Raw genomic sequence first — 27,707 nt, forward strand, 5'->3', positions numbered from 1 at the left:
TCAAGATGCTACACAAACATTTTGTGTTTCCAGTGGGTAATCAGAGAAGGATGTGGACCTTCTTAATTCATCTATACTGGGACAAATCCATATTTTCAGACATTTGTTTCCAGTGTGTGGCACTCACCAATGGTGGCAATCTGCTCTTTTAATGTAATGTCTTTTTTTTTTTCCAATTTGCTGGCATCAGTGGTGAGAGAGAAGTGTAATACTGATATTTCCTAGTCTCAAGGAGGGTTCTGAATTACAGAATTATGTAGCTTGTTGTGGAAAGCTGGAGAATGTTGAAGATAAAGCAAAGTCTCTCTTGAAAGAATGAAAAGAGATGTAAATCTGTTCTCCTAAGGTTTTAACTATCCTACTAATAAAGAGATCCAAAGCAACTCTATTCCTCCTTTCCATAAGAAGGTTTAGAGGTGAAGACCTTTCAAGCACTTTTGGCACAGCAGAATGATGCTATGCCATTAATAAAGCATGACCTTTCCTCTCACTTTAAAATTTATAAAGAATAAAAAGCACAGCAATCGTGAAATGAAGCAATCCCATATGGCGGCTCTCGGGCAGCAGATTACTCATCCAGTCACACATCTCAATTTAGAGCAAGATGAAACAATTATTAGAAGTGTGGCTTTGTGTTCAAGCTGAATAAGAACTGCAGATATTTGTACAGTAGTTGTGGTAAAAGAATATTCATGGTATGGTTCAAATTACTCTGCAAGGACACATTGCATTTTTAAATGGATACTGCACTGGCGTTTAATTATCAGCACTGAGAATAAACTGCTCATAACACAGCGTTCATCATTTAGTTGTTTGGGGGGCACTAAGGTCAATTATGAGGTCAATTATTCAGTGCTTTGACATTTTCAGCAATAGTGAGCCACTTGCCACAATTCATGCTTCTAAGCTTAACTGCAGTTAAAAGTTTTTAAAGACTGGATGGCAATCTTTGAATAGCATGAGCAACATTCTTGCTCACTGCTCCAGTGAAAGAACTTTCTCCTCACTGTCCTCAGTTTTGTTTTTATTTTTTCTTACCATCAGAAAATCTACACAGGAGTTCTCAGCTAACAGTGATTCAGGCAAATTTCATGGTCCCATTTTCATATGCTGTGCTCTCTCACCTTTATTTCCCTGTCAGAAGCCACTTCTGAATTTTAAGTCTTGTCAGAAATGACTATATCAAAATATCTCCCTATTAAGATGGGGAGAGAACTGATTAGAGAATCAAGATATCTCTCCTTTGTAATAGGGACATATCTTGAGAGGTTGGAACTAGCAAATATTCTAAGACTGTATGGAAAGCAGAAATATTTGAGTTGATGGTAGTATTTGAAACTAGAGTTCCTTCTCTAAAACAAATGGAATGATGGGATCAGTCACAATTACCAAAGAGGATGGCTAAATAAAAGGCTGGTCTACGTAGACTAGCACGTAAGTGGGATACATGATTGCAAAGATGCTGGTTGGTCAGACAGTCCTGGTGCAGCTCACAAGCCCAGGAGAGACAGAAATAGCAGAAAAGAAAAGGAAGACATCTGCCCTGCAAAACAGAACTGCTTACCCATGTGTGAGGAATTACAAGCAGTCTAGCAACAAGAGAGAAGATTCTGCAAGTACTCAGAGCGTGTAGGCACAAACTTCTTCTGGAATAAATAAATACTGTGGTATTGGAAATGACCCACAACTGGACAAGACGTTCAGATGAGCTCTGACTGAAATGATCCTGTTTCAATAACTTTGTCTTCCTATTTTGATCATATTTTTATTTTTCTTAAAAATGCGTTTAAAGTCTGTTTGTTGTTTCATTGGTTTGTATGCTTTTGGTTTCAGATTCCATCTGAATTCCAATCCTGTCATCACTCCTGGCCTCAAAAATTCACAGTAATTTAATCTTTATTCCCATAAAGTAAGGTCTTGCTGCAGAGAGAGAGACTCCATTTTGCAATGAGGCTTTAACTGACCCAAATAACAGTAGAAGAAAGAATCTGTTTACCTCTAAATTTTTCTCTAGTCTGAAAGAGAGATGTTCTGAGAAAAAGTATGACAAATTTATGAATAGGATTGTGTGACACAATTGTCTATGACAGCAGGGATTAGATTTGATGACTCAGAAGCTCTCTTCTATCCTTTTGGCATTATGTACACTTGATTTTTTTTTTTTTTTTAACTTCTGATTTCAAAAATCTCATTTCAATCTCCTTTTTGATGACAAAATGTAGCAAGGTTTAAAGGTACTCCCTAACTGCCTTCCTCAGCACTGCCTCTCTGTCCTCTTCTTGTGAGGCAGGTCCTTTATCCCCACAGTATGAAGTATCAACCTTGCCAAACAGAAAATCACAAGCTTCCTGTTTCAGATGAAATGAGAACCACAAAGCACTCTTGGTGAGGCAGAATTGTCCCTACACTATTTTTCTGTAGACTTTCTAGATTTCAGAGTAAACAAGCCTGCTGCATACAGCACAGATAAGTAACCTGGACCAAGTTAATAATTTGAGACACTGGGAGAATCAAAAAGTAGAAACTATACAGAGCACTTCTCAACTCCTCCAGAAGGGTCAGCGTGCCAGATATTAATCGAATCAAGAAGCATTAAGACTGCAGACAGATGTGAGCTGTAGGAGCAGCACCATCAGAGCTTATTCTCAAGCTGTTTGCAACTGCCCCTTTGCCAAGGGTCTAGGTTTCACTGAGATCCTTCAAAAGATCTCTTGTTAACCTGCCACAGCAAACACCGAGCAGGTTATCTAAAATACAGGCCATGGAAAGGTGAGTTCTGGATCTATTTGTGCTGAACACAGATGGATCCCACAGCTCTCTTAGTGATTGCTCAGGTGTCTCCTAACCCACCTTTGTGCGATGGAGCTTTGCCCTCACAGCCCATCCCCAAACCAGGTGAATGAGCACTAGGGTAATCCCAGCTGCCGGCAGTGCAGGGAAGTGGACCCAGTGAGGGACAGTCCCCTCATCTTTCTAGTCCAGTTGGGCTGGATGCTTGCCACCAGCGTGTGCAGCCTTCAGGAGGAAGCTGGTGGTTGCCTACATGGCCCTGCCTATGGACTCTGCATCCAAATCTTTGCTAGCAGTGGCAAATGGTGGGATGGAGCAGCCAGGGGGGTGTCTACATCTGTGGATTGCACTGCTAAACGTGGGAGACCTTTGTCTGTCACAGATCAACTTCTCAGTAGGAATATCCCTCTTAAAACCACTGCAATAGAATTAAACTCTCAGGTTTCAGTGAGTGCTTGGAAAGCTTTTATAATTGCAACTTTTTCACCACATGTGAAAGAAAATGATGGGAATTCAGCATCAACAAGATAGTTACTTCCACAAAAAAACTACACAACCTTCTCTCCAGCCTCAGTACAAATCTGGGTCTACTGAGACAAAACACAGCACCAGTATTACGGGAAGACAAGCTAACAGTAAAGTGCCACAATGCAAACAGCATCCCCGGCAGCTGCACTTCACAATTCTCATTTTAACCTAAGAAGAAAACAGTCTCCAATTTACTTTTATTTATAACCAAGCACATAGAAGCAGCTCATCATATTCTTCATTGATATTGCAGCAATAACACACCCTAATTGTGAGAAACAGCTTTGGTTTCTGACTTGGAAATCTCAGTTGGTTTAAAAAAATATAGGGCAATTATCCACCACCTCCTTCCACTCAATGATACCAAGAAAAGACACTGAAAGCCAGTAATTTTTAAAAGTGTTTTAGGTGGGAACACATAACCCCTTCATGAGCCTGAAGGAGGCTAAACTGTAGTCTATACATGTAACAGGCACTGAATTACCACAGATAGTGACATCTAAGAGCTGTCAGGACACTGCAAAACTATACATAAATGAGTCCGGGAAAAGAATGGTGAAAAATATTTGCAATTAATGTAATCATAATACTAACGGTTAGCCAATCATATAAGCACACAACTTGTACAAAAACAAGACATTCCCAAATTCTGAATGATCACACCAGCTTCCTTTGCCTCTTACTCACTCATACATAGTGCTGTATGTTTAGGAAAGGGCTTAGGGAACATGCTTAGCCTGTGCTGTGTGCCTCTTGGTGATGTTTTCATAAATTATCCTAGGCTGGGATATGAAATATTGCTAGTCTTCCACTGAGGTAGATTTGCTCACATGCTTATGATGGAGCCTTTTCAGAAGATGAGAATGCTCTCATATGCCATTATGCCAACTTCTAGCTTCCCACACAGTACTGTATTTACTATAAATAAAAGGCCCTTTTCTGCTAATGTAATACAAGAGAGAAGCCAATGTGTCACCACCAATTCCATCTAGCATTCCATCCAGGCTGCTGCCATAGCCTTCATCTGCTGCTCACTTTCTCCTACCACTCAGATTTGTTCTGTGCACTCAGACAAGGGCCTAATCAACCTGTAAATCAACCTGGGAATGAAATACTGTGGAAAAAGAGCCATTTTAAGCTGAATCAACTCCTACTTCCAGTTTGCAGAGTGGCTGCACGAACTCTAGTGCGTGTGTAGGCAGAAGCTGGAAGAAAGGAAATGCCCTTTTCAGCAAGAACAATTATTATTATTATTTTTTTTAATTAAGCTTGTTGCAGAACTGAAGGGCTTTTTTTTTTTTTTTTTTAATGTCATAGGAGAACATAAGGAATCCAAAAGGAGCTGGGATTTTCTTGAAGTAAGCGTTTAGTCCTTCTTTCAAAAAGGTGCCTATGTATGCCTGAGACAATTCTGTAGGCAAGCAGAGGACAAGAATCTGATGTGGTAGCAGGTCAGAGAACTACAGAGTTTAGTTCTTCTTTCTGTAGTACATCACACACACAGATGCACGTGTGTTCTCTGTGTATTTCTCCTTCCACCAGTGAAACCAACTGGAGGGATCTTTGCTGTTCCAATTTGCTCCAGTTCCAATTTATTTTGGATTTTGGAGGTGGAGAACTTGCAAGTGGTGCTCAGTGAGCTTTCTTTAAAACAAACCAAACCAAACCAAAACAAAAACACAAATGAATTTTAGTATGAGGAGTCTCTCACATCTCTCACTTTCCTCTGAAAACCCTATGAGCTATAAACACTTGGTCTTTCAAAAATCTATGTGTTCATAGCTCACATGCTATATCTTTGACAATGGCTAGTTAGCACATTCCCAGGAAGAAATAGATGCTACCTCTCTACAAGTGTTCTGTTATTTCTGAAAATTATCATTTCTACCGTACAGGAGAAAACTACTATTCAAGAAAAACTAAAACACTGATATGTTGTGCAGGGATTTTTTTTTTGGCAGTGGTGTTTGTGTTTTTCCTCCATCCAATTCATAGAACTATCTCTACAGTTAAAATTAGAAATAGATGAGAAATACCTAAGATTCATCACAGGCATTCCTTCCCTATTAACTACACACATTTTTACAGATACAGAGTTTACCATTCAATCTTACATCATACCAATCTTACAGTGAGATGCTTTAAAGAAGATTTATAATCAGACGTGTGACTTACAGTGTACAATTCCTCTACATTTTTCAAACAATTTTCTATCATGGTCTTGTATAATGCAAAAAAGTGACCTTTGCTTTGCTCTGAAAGTGATATCTAGCTTGGCTGTATGCTTGTTACTGACTGTAGTAATGACAGTATATTGCTGAAATCGATATTTTAAAGACAACAAATACACACAATTCTAGTAAAAAAAGCTATTTCCCTTGACAATTTTCTTTAAATAGTGTCTTAGCTGTGGTGATCTCCTTTTAGTACTCTGGAAGCCAAATATCCATCTGAAACCTCAAATGATGGAGATACAGCAAACAAACAGGTATTGGTCTGCTTTAAAGCCTGCCTACATACTCTCAAACTCTTGTGAATAAAACAAACAAGCAAGCACCTTTAAAATGCAGCTGTTAAACACAGTCTAATGAAGATGTATCACTTTCTTTTTGTGAAGGAAACTGCACCATAATGCAAAGAACTAATGGCCATGAAAGAATAAGGTACAACAGAAGCGTTACATCTAGTTAAATCAATTATTACCTACCTTAACAGTTACAGGTACTGAAACACATGATTTTCAACTTCAGTAAAAAAAAAAAAAAAAAAAAGGTATTTTCTTTACAATTAGTTTTGAAATGCATGCATTAATTTAAAATGTGTCACTTGTCATATTCTGAAGAAAAAAACCCCTCTCATTTATTAAGTTAATTCTCAATTGAGTCTAAGCTTTGAAAAGCAGGCCGTGGTTTTTCCTTTAATCTGAGAAGAGGAAGTAATTTTTTGCATAAAGACTTCACATCCATTTTACTTGCATGCAACTTTTATCTAATGAGTTATTACCATTGATGCAGCTTTAATTAAATGTAAACAACTAAGACAGGCTGTAGATTAGGGAAGCAGTTTAATGTATTGCAGTGCTGGGAAATCAGGAGCTCTCAGGTCAGTAACATTCAAGCTTTCATGTCCCACAGTGGATCATTCATCACTCTATCTGTTTTTCTCAACTCCTTTAACAGATGAGCAAATTCTGGAACAACTAACAAGTTTTTCATATCATGGGCTCTCTGGACACGGTCAAAGGCTAGATGTGAATCAAATCCTACACTGAAGCTAATAAGCTTTAATTGCACAGTTAGTGTATGGTATTGAATATGTCCTAATTTCCACAACAAAAATACTAGAAATAACATTGAAAAGTCTTTTTTTTTTTTTTTTTTTTTAATCCCCTAGCACTGCATTTTGAAAGAACATTTAAATATTTTATTCAGTCTTCTAAGTTTATATCTGTCAACTGACAAGTGGATGGATGGCAACTTTCTGCTCTGGCATGGAAACCCCACCAGCTGCAGCCACTCTTCACCTTGCTTGAGAAAATCTAGACAGCCTGTAAAACAGACCACTACTGGTTTGTTTGCTGCCTCTCCATCATTTGAGGTTTCAGTCTGGAAAGCTGGCAGTCCAACTTTTACAAAAAAAGCATCTTCCCATCTTCCACTTCCAATGAGTGTATAAGAACAAATAGCTCATAAGCATTTTATTCCTAATCTACCTTGCTCACAATCATTCAGCTAGTTTCAGTGATATACAATTTCTCTGTAACTATCAGACAAGCCAAGAATAAAAATTGAACCTAGAAATAGATTTTCCCCAAATTGTTCAAATGCATCTTTAAGAGGGGCTGCTGCATAAAAACAAGCTGTTGTGTTTGTTCCCTTAGCCAGAAAAAGTCTCCTCAATATTCTTGCTGAAGAAAACAAGAAGAGCAGGCTTGCTGAAAATATTAGGCTTGCACGAGTTCAATTTTGCAAATGAAAAAATAACAGCTCCCCCAAAATGGTGGTCTGAGCTCAGTGCCTCTCTGACAAGCCCAAAATCTCTTCTTGCATGAACATTTTGATGAATAACTGGAGAAAACTGGCAGTCATTTGTGGAAAAGAAACTGTAGAATAGGATAGTTTTCCTTTTCATCCCAGTGAAATGATCAGTTCACTGCATGTTCAATAATTTTTTTGTTAATAGAAGGATATGTGCACAAACATGCAGAACAGCAAGCCGCAATTCAAGGTTTCACATTTGAGGTTTGCAGAATACACAGCCAGGTGCACCATCTACTCGCACAGAAGGAGGCGTTTAGGGATTTCCAGTGGCCAAACAAGGCAGCGTTCTGGACTAATGCCATTTTGGATGTGGGATTTAAATAGCTATTTCTCATTTAAGATTAAAAATAATCAAAGGAAATGAGGTTCATAATTCTACTTCATAAAGCCACAGGCTTCCCTAAGTGAAATTTTTCAGCAGCATATCTGTTTCCTGCACTGACCTGCACACAAAGCATTCATTGTTCCACAGGCTTGCTTGTTTCTATGCAAACATCTATATGATACTTGGAGGCTGCCACAAACCTGGTGAATTTTTCAAAGACAATATTTGAAATACACACAATTTTCCCAGAGTTAAAAAAAACATTGCATTGAAAGTGTTATTTTTCTGTGTGGAATTAGTAACTTCATGCAAACAAACCCTTAAGATTTCAAGAATTCTTAAGATATTTCACTACCATGAAGAGCACTAGTTCAGTAAAAACCCCTTGGGGCTCTCTATTTATCTATGTGTTTTTACAACACCAACGAATATCACTTGCATCCAGGATGCAAAAAAAGCAGCTCTCAAAAACAGATTGCAGATTGTAATAAATGGATTTTTAGCAGTGACTAAGATTACTGCCTTGTGTTTATTTGATTCCTCTTTCTCTCCAGATATTAGGGATTGATGACAATCTGAGTCACAAAGATGTTTGAATCTCTGTGCGAGATGAGAATGGATGAAGATATATAATCACTTCTCAAGGTAAGTACAGTCAGCATCAAATGCATCTTACTGAGTACAGGAATCATCATATTTCCATTATTTTAATATGGCCAAAGTGAAAGATAACATAGCAATATGATTCTTTCATATAACCATGGTGATATGAGGTAGAGACAAGAGCTACTTTTTAAATTTTCAGCATTTTTTTTACATGCTGCAAGAATAAATATAAAGGGGGGAGGTGAGCATGAAAACGAGTGCTTGGTTTATTTTTCCGTATATGAAGTCAGCAAGCAAAAACTAACGTAAAGGTACAGAGTTCAGAAGCTACATATTTTTCTGGAATGTTTCCCTCCCACAGGATTTATGACTCCAAATGATTACTGAAAGTTAGCTGCAGAAAGCTCATGGAACTTGATAGTATCAGTGATGAGCCAGATGATGCAGTCAAAAACACATGCCTCACAGGGATTTGTGATGTTCATACAAATATTGCATCAAATCAGATATTGGTAAAGTAGGAGATTTGGAAAGGAGAGAAAACTATTTTAAGCTAGTTCCAACGTTGGTGGGCGTTTGTTGTACAGCTAGGTCAATCCAACAGACAGCTGCTATGAGAAGGAGAGATCTTGCTGCTCCTTCCCTTCAGTTGTAGTTGTCTGAATCTGCAGTTAATTTGTGCAGAGAGGTGATTCAACAAACTTGATTTCACCAACAAAAAGATGTTACCATTTTCTTCTGCCATTTTATGTTCCTGTGAACGCACACAGCCAAAGAGGCAGGTAGGAGAGGAAAGAAGAAAGACATCTCTTGAAGCAATAACACCTACTAGACTAAGTTATAACACAGAAATACTCCTTTCCTCAAGTTCCTCACAACAGAATTCCATAATAGACTGATCTGAGTGGAGGGCAATGTGAGGTTGAAAAACAGTATATAAACCATTTACTTGGGGTTCTCTGGGTTTGCATGCTCTAAATGATTACGCAGAGACATCTTTATAATAGAGTTCACACATGGGATTTTAAGGCACTCCGATGATTTACATTTGGCATTCTTACTAAATCCCATACTCCTAACTCAATTACTTTTGAAAAGCTTGCCCTGTAAGTTCACTTGCAGACCGGACTCAAGGTTTTAGGAATTCCTCCATCGATACAAAAAAGAAAGATTCAGAAACATTAACATCTGTTCATGGCCAATAATGAAGTTACCGGCAGAAGCCATTTTTGTCATGGCTCAGAGGAATTCACCTCAAGTAGAAGGAAGACAAAGCAGAAATAAGCATGTTGTCAGAGGGTAGCAAGGTCCAATTTATTCCTGCAACAGAATCTCTGTGAAACTGTGGCCTATGAGAGACATTTATTACATTAGTGTTATTACAGAGCTGCATGCAAGACAGTGACTCTTGTATATAGGAACTAGGAAAGCAGCAGTGGAAAAAAAGGAAAAGTTTTTCCTTTGTGTGGCAACAATATGTAGCTCAGACAAAATGTACACAAGTAAAAATCTTTTTACTTTTTTTATTTTTTTTCCCTAAAAGTCAGCTCTTACCTTCTGCTCCCTAATACCATGAAATAGCCAAGAGGCCCTCTGAAATACACTTCTCTTCCAGTGATCTGTATGTCTAACCACATAGGCCATGGAAATGTGTCTTACCATACAGGTGTCCAGATCCTCCAAACGTTCTATCTCTGTTAACTCTTCAACTGTGATGATAGAGCGTTTAGTTGGTTTTTCTTCAGCTAACTCAATTTCCATTGATTCCTGCTGTGGAAGTGGTTTGCCACGTCTGGTCAAATGGTCAGCCTGGATCAAAACAGTCAGTCAGGATAAAGACAGGAACACATTAATCAAACTTAAGACAAAATGAAATCAGAAAGTCTGGGGAATTCCAATGGTCACAGATCCCTGAAGACCATTGACAAATGCAAAGCTCCATTGTGTATATTAATCTTCACACAGTTTTGTGTGTTTTTCGGGGAGGATGGAAAATCCCTTCCTTACACATTGTAAGAAGGAAGTGAGAAAGAAGGGAGAAAGTTCAATGGGAAAAAAAAAAAAGGAAAAAAGTCAAATAAAAAGACATCATACTTACATCATACTTTTGACTTATAATAGTATTAAAAGGTTTCCTAAAAATTTGTCTGCTGTCTTTAGTTATAAAAGGGGTGGAAGAGAAGGTTTGTCTTGGATAATTTTTTTAAATTAAATAATACAAAGACATGTACAATTTCAACTAACATCATAACTGTAAGTATACTCATAAAAAAGGGTCAGAGTAATTTGCTCTACATATAATGTATATTATGGAAAACAAAGTTATTTCCTACTAGATAAAGATGAGTTTGTAATGGGACAGGAAGGACAACTGTTAAGAGACTGGTGACCACAACCCAATTACAGTCTTCATTAGCAGGAGAGGACAATCCCAATAGGAATAAACATTTCTATCCCAAGCAATGAGCATCTCTGAATGGAATGCTAATGCCAAGGCAACTTATTAATAGCCTGATGGCAAATTATCAATATCCAAGTGACAGTAGAAGATGAAAACAAAAGACTGAACAGCAGAAATTCTTTGATGATTATTAAATGTCCAAAACTGCTATGTTCCCCTCTTCAAAAAGTGGGACAGCTCTGCTAAAAGTAACAATTAAAAAAAGAAATCACAGAATGACTTAAATTGGAAAGAAAATTAGAGCCCATCCAGCTACTGCCAAAGGCAGGGCTGCCCCCACCAGCTCAGTTGCTCAGGGTTCCATCCAACCTGGCGTTGAACACCTCCAGGGATGGGGCACCACAGCTTCTCTGGGCAGCTTGCTCCAGAGATCATTAACAAACCTTGAAGTTGTATTTTTTAATTAGTTAATTAATTTTTTTTTGAAGTACCAGAGAGAAAAATCAAGTGCCTTGTCAGATCTGGATAGCAAAAATTGTTGATAAAAATACAGAGAATGTTAGATAAGCCGCTCTGGATTGTGAAATAATTATAAAATATTTCCAAGTTCTATTGGTAACTAAAGAGATTGCTGAAAAACATCTACTTAGAGCAAGTGTTTGAAGATCAGCTGATCCAAGTAAGTTAGTCATAGAAGCTTTAAATGCAACAGATAGGGAGACCTGCAGTCATCCAGTGGACTGTAGTTCTTTTAAACATCAAAAAGGGTAAACGGATGACCTGAGTAAATTATAGCACATTTAGTACACTGTCTGTCTAGGGAAAAATAACTGAAGAGCTGTTAAAAATGTATCTTTAATCAGACTAAAGTGTCTGGAATGATAACATGCTAATCATCATCATTTTAGGCAAACAGAAGTATTGTCAAATAAGGCTCCTTTCTCCAGTTTACTTCAAATTCAAGTCTGTCAATGCCACATACACAGATGTGTGCAAGTGGCTGAACTAGAACTACACATTACTTTAACTAAGGAATTGGTACAGATCTGTATCAGCTCAGTTAATCTTTACTTTGTTAAGAAATAGCTGTTAGCTCTCAAATCACAGCTGTCAATTGGAGATTAACACTAACAATTTCCAAAGGCAGTAGAGCATTTTTGAGATCCATACTTTTCACTGTTGTCATCAAAGGCACTACCTGAAACAATCAGCAGAGAGCAGAAACACGGGAGAATGCTAAACACTAAAAAGGACATCTTACTCATGCAAGCCAAAACGTATCACACAGTAAACCAATTCAAATCAGATGTGCATGTCTTTAAAGAACAAAGAGCACTGCCATTAGCTATGGACACAATCCTGAAATTCAGCAACGAGCATCCAGAAGCCATTATTGGAGGGGAAATCTACAAAACCAATGCAGAAAATCTGCCCCCCAAGCCCTCCATTGTACTGCAGAAGCACTTAAGTGGCTACCATGGGAGCAGCTCCTTGAGCAGAGAGCTGGTGTGTTCTTAATAGGATGAGAGGCAATGGCTTTAAGTTGTACCACGAGAGGTTCAGGATACTAGGAAAAACTTCTCTGAAAGGAAGGTGAGACACTGGAACAGACTACCCAGTGAGGTGCTGGATTCACTGTCCCTGGAGATATTCAAGAAGCATGGAGATATGGCACTGAGGGACATGGATTAGTGGCCTTGGTGGTGACAGGTTGATGGATGGATTTGGTCATCTCAGAGGTATATTCCAACCTTAATTATTCTATGATTCTTAAAATGCGCTATCACTGAAATTCAGACAAAAGGAAGAAATTCCTATGCCTTTGGCTGTATAAATATGAGGAGAAAAGAATCTCAGGCAAAAATAATTTTGCTCCAGTGTTGGTTAAATACCACGTTGGAATAGCCTGTCCAATTCTGTATTTTATAAGAGGTTGTTAAATAACTGCAAGTTGTTACTGAAGGGACTCCAAGGCTGGAGAAAATGACTTACTGTGCAAGAATCAGGCTATGCCCAAGTTGTGCAATACCACAGGACAGATTCAGCCCAGAGCTCATTCCAGCTGAGCCTGCTCCAGAACCACCTGGAACTAATGAGCGTGCCACTCACACAGCAGTCTGATGCAGTTACATAGCTCCTGAGACCAGAGGCCATGTCTTTACACAATGCTGCTCTGTATCATGGAGACACACCCTTAAACAACTCAGTCTTTTACTTTATGTTTAAAAAATGGTTTAAGAAAAAAGCGATTCCACTTCTGTGTATGAGGACCATTGCAGAAATAAAAAGGAATACACAGTTCTTTAATATTGTGGAGAAAAGCATCTAAAAAACTCATGACTGAAAGCTGAAGCCAGAGAAATTTCAATCAGGAGAATGACTACACTGTGGCTTACTTAAAAAACAGTACTGAATTCTCCTTATAGAAGCCCACTGCATAAGAAATCAAAATGTTTTTCTGTAGATAAAGTTGCTTATTTCTTCTTGATGAAGCAAATACCTTTATCACAGATAACAGTGCCTCCTGACAGCTCTATACCTTCAAGTAACTCTCAGAGTGTCTCCTTCCCCATGTTTCTATTCCTTTCTCTTCAAACTTGATACCTACATTTCTAAAGTAATCTCAAGATGCATTTGTTTAGGAAACAAGGTCTCAGCAATTTCCCTCTAAAGGATAAGATCTCATCTCTCATTTCACAAGCAACCAATCCCTATCATCTTGCCAGGACAGCTATGGCACTTAACTGAAAGTCAAATTTACATTCCAAAGGCATTTTTTATCGTTAGATCTGATAATATTGCAAAAGATAATATGGTGATGTTACACACTCTCTTTTGATGTTGTTTCCCTCCTAAAGAGGGATCCCATGATAATTTTTGAACTTACGTCAGTGATAGCAGTAAAAATATGATCTATTTCAAAATTTAGCTATGACAAGGAGAAACTAAGTAAGTCATGAAAGTAATAGCACTGTTAAGGTATTTGATATATTAAGCAATCAACCATAAAAATACTCACCAGTTTGTGATGGCAGTGGGAAAGTGCGTCCAGAATTTCATCTACAACTCGGTCAGACAGGAAAGAAGCCACTGTCAGCTTTACTTCGCTGTGTGAGGATTAGAAATGAGACAATTTTAATTCATACTGGATAATTTTGTCTTTATTACACATTCAACAGTGCAATGATTATTCCCTATGCCGTCACTTTATTTGAAATAAAACATCAGAGGGTGTGAGGATACATGACTGCAGCTTTCAGAAATAAACTTATGAATCACACAATAAACACAAGAACCTCTGTACCATATTTAACCTGCTTCTAACATTTTTCTAACAGCTGACGTGAAAACATCTGGGTAAGAGCTGAATAAAAACCACATGTGAAATGCAGTAAGGAACATTCCACCGCTGATCAGAGAAACACAAATGTCAGATGCACAGGATTAAGAGAGTGTTGCCTGCTTAAAACTACTGCACTGAACAATTACAATCTGTTCACTCATTTCCTCAGCCCCCTTTGTACTTGTAACTTGAAAGGCAATTGTACAATGCTGGTTCTCCAGTCTTTGCCATCACAGGTTCATTACACACTGCTTTCTCTTTTGCTCTATGTAACAACCTACTGCCTTATGAGCTTCATGTCAGTCATCTCTATTACACGGATGTACATGGCATACCACCACATTGGCACACTTGATTGAGGTTTCACTTGTAACTTCCCATCAAGGAAATGCACGCCTTGAATTGCACCCTTGGGGTTTCCTCATTGGAAACAGCACGAAAGGCTAAAGCAGTGGAGGGGACTGATTTACTGCTGACAAGCACACAGGACTGAGCTGCAACCTGAAGCTCCATCTCTCCTGATCCTTTGGTTTCCAGGCCAGCTGCTTCAGATGATCCTTGCCAGCAAGTACCACAATTTATTTTAAGGTTTTTATGCACAAAACCTTAAAATTGTTTTGGAACAAAACCCAGCAAATTCTGTCTGGGGCTAGCATTTCTACTGAAGAAGGTCTGGGGAAGAAAGGTAAGAAAGTCCTTCAGAAGGTGAAGCAATGCAAGAGAGGTGTAATGGGGATGAAGCCACAGTGCGAAAAGAATGAGAATGGAGATCTTCTCTGTAATCTTAATATCATTTTAAAATAATATAAAGTAGAAAAGGTTACCGTGTGACACCCTTGTCTCACTGACTATGTCAGAAAGGGAGAAGGAGCAGGGCACTATTACTGTCTTCGGACAGTAGATAGGATTGTTAGATAGGATTAAAGTGAAGAAAAATCACTCCCTGAGTCATTTTAAACGCTGAAGGCATAGCTAAAGTATTTAACACCTGTCCCTGTCAATTTTCCTGCACCAGCAGAACTAAACTGAAAGTCTTACTGTTTTTAAAAATAAGCATCTCCTTCTCTTCTGCAAGTATATCAGCATCACAATGCAAATTGATATGCTTTTCCAACAGATAGAAAGGATTTCTGAGCCAAATGATGACAAAGGCAAAGCTTGAAGTGCAGGCTAACCATGCTATGTGGCTTACAAATATATATGGGTATATATTTAATGTGAAAATAAATATACATTAGAGAGTCAAGTAAAAGCCTCTTCTCTCTCTCGGGAATTTGAAGTTGTTTAAGGTAACTCTCTCTGCTCCAGGTTTGTGGTTTGAATACCCAAGTTTCCAGCTTGAGTTATGTCTGTCTGCTGTGCACAAATCCCACACAAAAGGTTTAAAGTGATTGCTACAGCTACAGGGCAAGACCAAATGTAGCAACAAGCGAAGCACTGTCAATTCTAAAAGTAAACAAGTGCAATTTTCTTCTATTACAGTAATTAAGTGCTACCTGAGGACATCAATAGGTTAAAAAAATATACCAGTCATGAAAATATTATTTGTGCACCATAAACCAGAAGTCTTATTAAAGAAAACTGAAACACATGCATTAATGGTCAAGTTAATATCCCCATAGATTCCAAATATTTGAATTTCCTGAACTATGTTCACTGGACCCATAGAACAATTTCCTGCTCCTTGAATGCCTTAATATAGTTTCTTGTAAGTCATCAAAGCACTCAAAAAATCCTCTACTACAGACACACACAAAATACAGTCCTTTCTAAACTGATTTTGTTTGTCTTTTCAAGTACCTGATTTTATTGAGGATATCAATTCCAGATTGCTCCAAAAGGACATTTTTCACAAAAGTACGTGGGATGGAAATTTTCTCAGTGCTAGCTTCAATCAGGTCTTCACGGATATGAGCTTTCTTCATTACATTTGGGCAAAGATTTTCTGCTGCATCCACCATGGATTCAAGGAGAGTCTGCAACACAGTAAGCAAAAGCTAATGTCAGGTATGGAGGCTTCAATTAGTTGCAGACCACACCATTATTCTGTTGCATAACACTATGATACTTTTAGACTAGCAATTCTTACAATTTTTCTTCCTATAATCTATTTTGCAATCCAGCTTCAATGCAAAAAGCTTTTTAAAAAACAAAGCTTAGGAAAAACAACACACTAGTTTTGAAAGCTGCCTATAAATGTACTTCTTCACATTTTCAAATCCAAAACATTCACATTTCTGTGTGTTCGACTGTAAAATAACAAGAAATTAGCTCCCCTTACACAGCTGGCATTACACATCCACCCTTACATACTGCAGGAGCAGAGGCAGCTCTGCCGCACCAGCCTCTGCACAAATCTCTGCCCTGAACTGGCAGCTTTCAGTGCTGCAGACCTGCCTGCTCTTTTTCAAAAGGGAAATCAGTACAAAGGAGACTCACAAGAACTGGGTGTGCTACACAGACATGTAACCAAAAACGAAAATGTAGCTAGAAGTATGTTTTGCAAGGAAGGTAAAACTTTTAATGTATGGATCTCAATTACATACATGGAAGATCATAGTGAAACAGATGCATTAAGCAATTATTTTTATTTTTAAACGACTGATCAAAAAAACAAACCAGGAGAGAACAATGGAAACAAGACCATGTAACTCTTCAACCCCCTCAACTTTTCTAAAGGCCTCCTCTGTTGATAAAATTAACTTTTCAGGCTTTTTTTTTTTTTTTTTAGAAATGCAAGAGTGATGCTACAATTTCTCCTTTGACCAAACTCACTCTAAGGTGGTGCTTGTTCTTATTCTATTTCTCCCTTCACTTCTCTTCCATTCTTACAGATAAAATCAGCTATTATTTACGTGAAAAATTCTTCTTTACTTTAATCAATTTCCAAACACACTTTTCCAGACCAAAGCTATCTGCTTAACGTGGAAGCTAAAAAATTAAAACTCCATTTACAGCATATACAATTTTTTTTTACTCTTCAATGTTAAGAAATAACAGTACTTATGTGAGCTCCCTTATCTAGCTTCCACATAATGCTCTGAATTGGCCTAAATAAATGAAAAAAAAATCCAAATCCACATTCAATATTCTCTGCACCATGTAAAGCTCTTAGCATCACCATATAGTTTAAAAGAAAACCTTTTAGCCTTGAGTGTAAAATTAATACAAATAGGCATTACTTTATAGAAAGAGCATTATGACCTTAGAGTCTATTGTAAGGCACTTAAACTTTGCTGTAGAAGTCATAAGAATAAAGGAAAAAAGCTTAGAATGGTAGTGCTAAAGTGCCTTTTGCTGTAAATGCATAAAAAACAAACAAAAGACCCATCAAATCAATCTTATTCCAGGAGCAATATAACACTCCAAACACTAAAAAGTATTTATTTTCCTTCTCTAGGACTCTTCAAAATGCACAGGACTTATTTAAGTGTGCAAGCTGTGTGCAAAGGGCAGACCTCTTAATCTCTGTCCCAGTAACAGCCCAGAAGCTACACTGGGAAGAATCCTGTAGCCAAATCACTTTCATGTCCACAGAAATTAAAGATGTGAAGGAAAATCTTTGCCTTATTTCAATACAGTGGAGGAAGAGGGAAAAATGTTAAAAATTCAGCACCATTTTCTTCCTCATTAACTTTTTAATTTATAAAAAGTAATCGTAATGTGATATTATTACTGTTCTTCATTACATTCCCACTGACTAAAGCATTTTCACGTTGATTCAACTGAACAGTACAATCTGCACTTCTGGACTCTTCCATGATCTGAATAATGCAAAACACAGGCAGGTAGCTTAGTCAAACCTAAGTTGCTTTGAATTGTTTCAGAACCTTGTTTTTAAATTCATCAGCTTCCAGAAGATCCTGTAAGTTCCTCAAATTGCCCCAGCCTACCTTGTCAGATGGATGCCTTTGCATATTCTGTATAAATGACTCTTCTTTATTTATTACACAGTAAGACATAACATAACTGAGCATAGAGATTACTGCAAAAGTGCTGCCTGAACTTACAGTTAGGAGTATTTAAGTATTTACAGATCAATTATGTTTGTTTCAAGAACTGAGATTTGATGGAATCTTGTGAAAGGATTTCCTGTGAAGCTGCCTGTAGAAATTCGTGAGGCACTTTCAATATACACAAGTTATCCAAACCCAACAGTTTACGTGGAAATTCTGCATCAGGTTCAAAATAGTCACTGGGATAAAAATTCTGCAATAGAGCCTTCAGAAAAGCAGCTTTCATTCCAGTGGAATACCTTAAATTAAGAGCACTTCTGTCCAGGGCATAAGAATTTCTAAGGTGCTTTATAGACACTTTTATTAAAGGCCTAAGGAGCAATCAATAACTCTTCCCGTCCTAGAAGATTCCCAAAAGAGTCACATGGTGCCTATGGTTTTTTCATAGAATCATAAACTGGCTTGGGTTGGAAAGAACCTGAAGGATCATAAAGTTCCAAACCTCTGCACAAGCAGGTCTGCCAGCTGCTAGATCAAGTACTAGATCAACTTCTGTCAGAAAAAATTCCATTTGATATAAACACGATATGCTCCTTTTGCTATTGCAAGCACTAAAGTCATTTTTTCATTCCAACTGGGCAAGTAGCCAGATAATAAAGCACAAAGTTGTAAGAAACTAATAACTAAAAGATAACTTGTGCACAAGTATACTGAGAAGTTAAAAAACAACCATAACTAGGTGGCATATTTGCATTTTTAAATATCAGCAGACCTCAGACATTAATTATTCCTGCACGTGAGAGATGATAAAACAGCCACCCACAGACCTTAAGCTGCTCATCCACAACCCTTGTGACTTCTCCAGCCATGGATTCAAGTGTCTCTTGGATCGGATTGGGGAGTGAACCATTTGCTCCTGCCCAAGCAGCTCCACCAAGGTGGTACAGGTTTGGTAAAAGCTGTAAGACAGAAAGAATATCTTCAGAAAGCAGGCTCTTCGCTACCTGTCTTCAAATCTGAACACACAGGAGAAAACCTCTCTGCTAAATCAAAGAATTTATAAATATTATCTGAAGCTGATCATTTAAAGAAAATGTGTGACACAATGTTGCCACAACCCCCCAAAAGGAGAAGGCTACAAGCACACGTTGAACTGCTCTCAATATTATCAGTTTGCTGAGAAAGGCTTACTGTTTTGGAGTTCTTGGCATCTCGCATGAGCCTTTCTGCAGATTTGACATCTTCCTGTACAGCATCCACACCACAGTTCCTTAAAGAGTTGAGATGATCTTGCACTTTAACACATATTCTGTCAATCATCTACTTGAACAAAGGAAAGGAAAAAGACAAAACATCAGGATGCTGCTCAAATGCAAATTGAATTCAGTCCAGGTAGCAAATCAATACTATCATGATAAGATTTGAAGTGAAAATATAAAGGTCTGGAATGCATGATCAATGTTCAGAGGGTTATCAGTGCTAGAGAAAGAAAGCACTGTAACTCTTAAAGACACACCCAGATGCCAGAAAATCATTTGTCATTAAAAATATATATTGTTTAGCGTATTTCTCCCACAGTTACCTGTGGGATAACTACAAATAACCAAGAAGTTACCCATTATAGGTTTTGTTTTGCTTTTCAGAGCAGCTTTAATGCTGAAAATCCTGCTACATATAAGCCTTAGCTTTGATGGTTTGCAAATTGTTAAGAAGTTCACACAGTTAAAGAAAGCTCTGACACAACCCCTCAAACAAACATCAACAGAGATTTTGCCTACCTAAGCAAAATAGTATTGTGTAGGCTTTGGGGGGTTTCTTTCACAATGTAAATATTCCTAGTTGCAGGGGAACTAGGAATGCCAAAGCAAAAGCTTCCATCAGATCTTTCACAGTGGGATAAAATGAGCTTCATCTGCATGGATATCACATTTCATTCAACATGCTGCAAGGCTGAGGCAGATGGTTTATCTGTATCCTTACAAGGACCACAGAATGGCTGACATATTGTCAGCTTTGATTAAGAAAGACATAGTAGAGGCATATAATAGCTAAAAAGTATTTATTGGCGTGCACAGTATTCAGTAAAATTGTCTATTTGACATTTCAAAGCAACATCTGAGTGCATGTGTTATCAACATATCAACCCTCAAGTTCTAACATCTTATATCATTATTGATGAGAACCGAAATAATTTCACAGCATGCTCCTTTTCTGCTCCACATGACTCTTTCTCTTGAAAGGATTTTGGGTGGTTTTTTGTAGAAGGACAAAAAGCTAATTAATTATCAGATAGTAGAAAGTCTCACTGGGACAGCTGGACTGAAAAAGATATATACACTCTGGGAATAATAATGTATTTCCACGATACTAACTACAGGATCTTTTCCAGCTCTCTTTTAAAACTGTTTTTGAAATTCATATCTACAATGCACAATTTAATATGAGTATTTTTGAGTATTTTTGAAATAATAATAAACTTCATTTACTGAAACCTGATATGTATGTGACTGTTGGAAGAAAAGCACAACTAAAACCAGCGACATATAAAAAGATGTAAACTTAATTCATACAAAAGTTATTAACATAGGATAAAAAGTGGCACTGGAACAGATAAATGCGTAAAGTAAAATCATGCTGCTCTTGCAGCTTTTAGTGCCCATACATCTCCAAGTACCATTTTCTCTGTTGAGAGGTTATAATATAATTTCAGCCTGCAAATAAAATTTTGTCCCATTAACTTTTAATGATGCAGGTAGAAAAAAGCTACTTGGAATTTAAATTCACCAAAAAAATGCAGACAACACAGAAACATTACTGACTCAGCTGAAGAGCAAAATAAGTATTCCTCTCCTGTTTGCTGGAGTCTTCCATTTGAATGAGAACACAACTAGTGCAAACATGCAAGTAAATTTAAAACAAAGACTGTGACAGGTTTTATTTTGTTTACGTCACCTTGCTTTCGTGGTGTACTGGAGCTGAAAACAGCCCTGAGAAGTGCTAGTAAGAAACACACTACAACAGAGAGAATGGTGAGAATCACAGAAAATTCTAGTAGTTCTTTCAAGAGAAGAAAAAACAAAAACAAAAAAACACACTCCCCTACAAAAAGACCACGTCCTGTTTCAGCAAACTTAGGTAGTGAAGCTTCCCAGCAGTATTTTGCACTGTGTCAGGTCATCTTTTCAGCAGTTCACAATTTAGAGTGCAGAAGACTTCCATGTTCCATTGCTCCCTACATCTAAGTAAAATCTCCCAAGATGCTTGAAATTCTGAATGTCTAAGGTAGATGATGACTTGCCCTCTGGTGGTATCAAAGGACATGTTTACATGCTAGCTCAGTGTTATGTAGAGATACTGGGACTCAGACACCAGAAGTGACATAGCCTTATGATGATACCTGTCACATTGATAAGAGATGGCTGGAAAGGTTAGACTTCAGAGCACAAACTAACTAAGCCATTCCTGGTTTCAACAGCAGTTTACTCAGAGATAGCCAGGGTCTTTCTTAGTGTTTTTAAGACCTACCTCTTCCAAAAAATTGTTTTTCTCCCAGAAATAGCACCATTGATCTCGCTTATTTCCCACAAGTCAAGTTCTGCTTTAAGCTATTCTGATGGAAGAGCAAGAGAATTCTGTCTCCAACCAGATTTTAAAATCAGAGAAGTACCAGTTAGGAACTCACCTGCTGAGTGGTACTAGTAACAATGCCTTGCTGCAACCGGTATGCTTGCTCCTGTAGGTACTTTCTGGTCTCATGATTACGAAGCAAGTAGTTTTCTATCTAAAAAAAACAAAGCTAGATTAGGAAACTGATTTGCCTCTCTACCCTGTTATTTGCTTTCAATATTGCCACTGTATCTAACAGTAAAAATTGCTTCAGTATAATTTTGTGTGTCTCAGTGCTGCATAATCACATTGGCAAGTATCCATTCAGTCAGTAACAAAATATCACTAAAAACTGTTTTTGCCAGAGAATTTAGTAACTTTTGATGACAAAAAAAGTAGATACAGGTCTTAGAAATATCTAAAGGGAATCCATCTTTAAAGTACTTTGTAGAGACCATGACAAGAAAGCTAATACTCTTAGATTCAGTTGGCTCACTGTAAAAACGTGGATTTAAACAGCCGTGTGGATTTCAGAGAAGATAAGTTATCTAAAAGTGCGTAACTGATGCAGGAGCCTCAGTTCAGAAGTTACATTGAGCTAACCAGCCCACAAGTGCTATTCAGAAAAAACTGATTTCTACCCACAGCTGCTGGTCACGGCTCACTGCAACTTTCACCAGTGGTTACCACCGACCCTCACTCAGCTTAATAGAATATGGAATAAGCCCCTAACTTGGCTCTGTCAAACTTAGCCAAATCCAAACCCTACAAGTAAACACTGCTTAAGGTCCGGAAACCTCTTAACCTGCATCACAGGCAAGAACTGGAACAGTCTGACCACATCCCTTCATTAGGCCCTCAATAATAAAGCAGGGTTTATCCAGCTCATCCACAGTGTAAGTAAAGCATACTGTAGAGATACTGGTCCATCTGGTGCTGGATCAGGTCCAGGAGCACTCCTATGTTCAAGCTGCAGTGCACTGAAGCTTGTGGGCCCTCCTGAGATGCCAACAAGCCAGTTGAGATGTCCCTTCTCTGTGTTTCACAGCACATTTTGTGTGGTGTTCCTGCTTGCATAGAATTAGTAGCCTTCACAGCACTACTTCAGAAACATTCACTTTTTTTTTTTTTTTTGGAAGAGAATTGCCTGATGTTGTATAAACAAAGCTTGAACAACACAAGTTTAAAGAAACTGAAGGCAAGTGTTAGCAACTTCAAAACTAATAGTAATACTCTTTGAACATAATGCCTAATTAACATACAGAATTAATGATATTTTTTCAGAGATACATTTATCATTTCAGATATGAAACTATCTACAATTACATTAAACAAGATGTAAGAAATACAACCTCCTGCATGATCCAGACTTTTAAAACTTACATCATTTACACGCATCAAAGAAAAAAGGGGATAACTACCAGCACTTTTCCCTTTGAGAATCTCTTCAATGAACATTTCTTTACTAATAAGGATCATAGCTATTGCTTTTTAATCATAAGTCTCTGTAATATCTATTCATATGGATCCTGTGATCCTACTTTGGTGGAAGGAAAACTACTCATTAAAGGCTCATGAAGCGTGTGTTTTCCAATAGAGCAGAAGGCTTACTTGGAGCTTGAAAAATTTACTGTATTAAAACTCATCTGGGAGTTGTATAGCCCATGCAAGTGGAACAGCTACAGATACTGTCAACACCATCTACATCCAAAAGAACACGGTGCAGTTGTTCGTTTATGGCAACACAGTGTGTTAACTTTATATGTATGATATAAAACACAGGCAGTAAATGTTTTTATTCTCCCCCAGATTTAAGAGCATTCTTTGTCTTGTATGGTGCCAATTGCACTTTTTATGTGACAGGAAAAAAATGCTTACCACTAATTCTGCACACAAAGAAAGACAAACAAACAGATACGAAAAACAACAACAACAACAACAAACAACCAAAAAAGCACAAGTTGCAGACTCTCTTTTCCACACTGAGATGCACAGAAATAAAAAGTCCAGATCACACTGGTTTGGTTATGACTTTTCAATACTATGCCATTGCATTCCACCACACATTGGAATAGGAAGTTTTACATGCTCTTGCAGCACTTGATTATCACATATATGCCCATGCAAATCAAACATTCAATGAAACTAGCCAAGAAGTCTTATTCAACCATGCACAAAATCATTTTTAATTGTCTTTATTTCTGTAAGTGGTTGGTATAGGCAATACCTTTTGCAGTGCCTCTTCCGTTTTCTCAGGGTTTGTTTTGAGTGCTTGGGAGGCATCATTCATAGGTATAGGCATGAATCTCAAAGTATAATTTCTAAAGAAAAATTAATATATATATATTAGTAAAGCTCAATCCAATTACTGTATCTATTTATTGAGTATAAATTAGAAGGGAGAGAGAAGATGCATCTAGCCTGTCTGTAGAAGGTACTAAGATAGTATTTTTTACATTTTTAAGTGGAATTACTGGAGGGGCAAGCATGCTTCTTCTTACTGCTTATGCTTTGACACTAAAAAGAGGTGGAGATTTCAAAAAACACAAAATGCAGTTAAATGACCAATGCCCAGTAGCTGCCGAGGACCACACTGTTCTTTATGCCTTTGTCCACAAAGTAGGATTACTTTTTCCTGTATCAAAACAGAACAGAGTTTCAGTGGCTGCTTGCAACTCTATCAGATCTAAACCTAAATGGAAATGTTCAGTGACAGATAAGACAGTGACCAAGTGAATAGGTTTTGAAAATTCAGTATTTAACAGCTTTCTGTGTTTATAACTATTTGAAGACACTTGCTGAATTATTAATAAAAGCTGACAAAACAAGTGTGGCTTCTCCACACTGATCTACGCAAACAATTACTCCCTGCATTTTGCTTATTTGTTTGCAAAATATTTCCATAGCTACATCCATCTGCTGCAATACAAGAATAGAGAGAGAGTTTTATCTCAAGTCAAAATTGCATTTAAACTCTAAGAACGTAACTTGGCTAGCATTACAGTTAAATTTAAAATGTTACATGCAGTGGTATCACCATGTGCCTTTAGATTTCAATAAAAGGGTTAAAAAGAGCAGAAAGTTCCTAAAAAACCAGCAAAGAAATTATTCTGCCTATTTTCAATTAGCCTTCTTTTCCTGCAAACATCTCTTCCTCCTCCTTCAGCTGTCTGCAAACATCCTGCTAACCATCTGTTTCTATTCCATTCAGAGCTCCATAAATATGTTCAGAGTCCTCTATTTACGAGCACCTTACAGTTGACAGTTTCAGCTGAGCCTAATTCATTCACTTCACCAGAACCAACCCTCAGTAAATGCACTAATTCAAACAGCAGATCACAGAACAGGATCACAGAATATTCGAAGATGGAAGAGACCCACAGGATCACCAAGCCCAGCTTCTGGCTCCACACAGGAACACCCAAAATTCAAACCCTACGTCTGAGAGAGGTGTACAAACACATCCCTGAACTCCGGCCCTGGGCAGTGTGTTCTGCCCTCTGGTGCAGACCCTTTCCCTCAGCCCCAGCTGCCCTCCCCTGACACAGCTCCATGCCGTTCCCTCGGGCCCTGTCGCTGTCACACAGAGCAGAGCTCAGCGCTGCCCTCTGCTCCCTGTGAGGAGCTGCAGCCACCATCAAGCCTTCCCTCAGCCTCCTGAGGTATTTCAGGGGTTAATACCTTGCATCTTCAGCATTTATGGTGTTTAGATCAGACCTCCATGCTGTCTGCCCCAGCAGGACCACACCTGGTATTACAGCAGGACAGGTGTCTGCCCATAGCCCGTGATGTGGATATCCTAATTACTGTGAAACCCCAGTATTCTTCCATTTCCTATTCCACGTGAAATGTAACTGTCTGAAGGACAATACTCTTTTTAACCACCCATCCTATTGATTCCTCATTGATACAACCTAATATTTTCCACTGAACGCCTGTGCAAGACTTCTGTTTCTCTCCCCCAACGTGAACACAGTGTATGGCACCAGCAGTAGTCACCCACATGTGCCAGCAAGAAGGCAGCTGTGTGGAACTTTGTTGCCTGCCCAGGTTATCCCACAACAAATGTCAGAGAGAGATAATTACAGAACTTGCTGATTGCCTGACTACTACCTGGCAGGTGGGGTATTTATTTAGTTAAAAAGAAACAAAGGTAGATTTCCAAGGATCTCTGCAGCTGTTTGACATTTAATACATCACATTAATTGAAATCTATAATTGCTAGCTCTCATGCCAGTAATTATATGCTAAATTCAATTTGTCAAAGGCTTAGTGCTCTGTCCATCTCCCTCTCTCACTGAAAGGGGGGAAATGAAAGACAAAGAGATTTCATGGACACGCAGTCAGAGAGGTAGAACATTCAAAGACCACTACCCAAGGAAAGCTCCATAACAGGTTTCCTTTGGGCACACAGCAATATACTGGAATGCTAGCCTATCTGCATCTAAAAATTAAGTACCTCTTAGAGACAAATATCAAGAATTTAGAGCTTCAATTTCAATCATTACAGCAATGTTTTACCATTTTTCTGCTTCCTAAAATACTCCTCCATTCTTTTATTTATATTCCATTTTTCTCATAATGGAATACATTTCTCTATCAACTCAATAATCCAGCAACATCATAATACACCGGCGCCCTCAGCAAAATGTCTATATTTCAAAGAGACACTCAAAGATTAAAGAGAATCTCTCAAACGTCTCTCTCTTCCTTTACATACAGCACATGACAACAGTTATACATTTAAACACATTACTTCTCCTATAGTAACTTTTGTTCCATTCATGACATACACTCACTGCTGCAGAATGTTTTTACCCTTTTTGTCCTTCTTAAAGGCAACACAATCCTGTAATGTCATGTCTCCTGAAATGACACCTTTAAAGGGCTACAGAAATCCTTTCCAGCACCTCACATCAGCTGGCCGGGATATCCCTGTGATAACATTGTTATTGGCCAACCTCCTGGAATTCCCTGCGAGGACCAACACTTCCACAAAACTTCAAGCATATAAAGAAAAGCTGGGAGGAGGAGGGAAAAAAACAAAACAAAACAAAAGCCAAAGAAGCAATGTTCAGATTACCTAAGCCTGTTTAAAAGTGTTACAATCCCTCCCGGTCCTAGCCTCATCACACTATGAGCACCTAGTTTCCTTCTCTTTTGTGGATTGGTATATGATTATTTTTGATAAGAACAAAAACCAAAACAACACACACAACACATTCCCAGGCATCTTCAGTAAATTTCAGTGTATTTTGAGCAACAGTTCTTTCCTATGGAATATTTATGGTTTTATGTATACATAAAACATATGGTGGAGGATATTCTGAATCTAGCTTTAAGATGGATTGTTTAAAGGCTAAGCCTTTTCAGCCAGCATTGACAGTCAAGATTAAACTTCTGTTGCTTGTGACTCGGGTTGGGTTATTATGAATGATTTTAATAATTTTAAAATGTCAGAGGAGATGTAAAGTGACCTCAGCTTCCAAGCTAAATAAATGAGAAGCCACCTCAACAAAGTGCAATGTCATAAAATTAGATGCAACTTTTTTTTTTCCTGCCTAGATTACTTGTTTTTGCCTTAGGATTTCTCCTTTCTTTTTTATTTACTTATCCACATCACAACAGAAAAGTAAAGTTGATGCTAACAAGAAAATATGCATACATTCTTTTCTACTAGACTTTCTCAAAAATGTGCATGCTATTGCTTTATGAAAGACAAATGTCTGCAAGCTGACAAATAATCTTTACAAATGATTATTCACTATTATCAGTGAAATACCTCCAAGATTATTTGCTTAATTATGCACAATTTATATAATTTTCCCCATCAGTGCAATCAAATTCATTTTGAAATGAAGTATAGGAACAGCAGTTTCATAAACCAAGTAACTTTATAAGCTCTACATAGTTAGGACTAAGGGTGAAGATACTCCCTATGTTAGTTATACAGTTTTTCAAGACACCAGAAATTGTCCAGAAATTAGCAATAGTATATTGGCATCACCATCTAAAGGGACCATTTGTTCCTGTCTGAGGGATTAATGATGTGAAACAACTGCAACTGCTGCTGAATTTAAATCTGTAATTTTTCCCTCTTAAGTAATAAACA

At 37.9% G+C, this 27,707-nt stretch overlaps 1 protein-coding gene across 3 annotated transcripts in view; it reads right to left on the reverse strand.

The window, feature by feature from the left end:
* Nucleotides 1-27,707, reverse strand: part of CARMIL1 (capping protein regulator and myosin 1 linker 1) — a 173,359-nt gene that overhangs the window by 24,636 nt on the left and 121,016 nt on the right. For all 3 annotated transcript variants that reach the window (XM_090137292.1, XM_090137293.1, XM_031589066.2), the window contains 7 exons: nt 23,823-23,916; nt 21,672-21,770; nt 19,181-19,309; nt 18,817-18,948; nt 15,834-16,009; nt 13,710-13,797; nt 9,949-10,098 (listed from right to left, as the gene is read on the reverse strand). In XM_090137292.1, the coding sequence (XP_089993418.1) occupies nt 9,949-10,098; nt 13,710-13,797; nt 15,834-16,009; nt 18,817-18,948; nt 19,181-19,309; nt 21,672-21,770; nt 23,823-23,916 (868 nt within the window). The remainder of the gene's footprint in view (nt 1-9,948; nt 10,099-13,709; nt 13,798-15,833; nt 16,010-18,816; nt 18,949-19,180; nt 19,310-21,671; nt 21,771-23,822; nt 23,917-27,707) is intronic.

Source organism: Phasianus colchicus, chromosome 3, assembly GCF_987193195.1.
Source record: "Phasianus colchicus chromosome 3, bPhaCol1.hap1.1, whole genome shotgun sequence".
NCBI classification, from domain to species: domain Eukaryota; kingdom Metazoa; phylum Chordata; class Aves; order Galliformes; family Phasianidae; genus Phasianus; species Phasianus colchicus.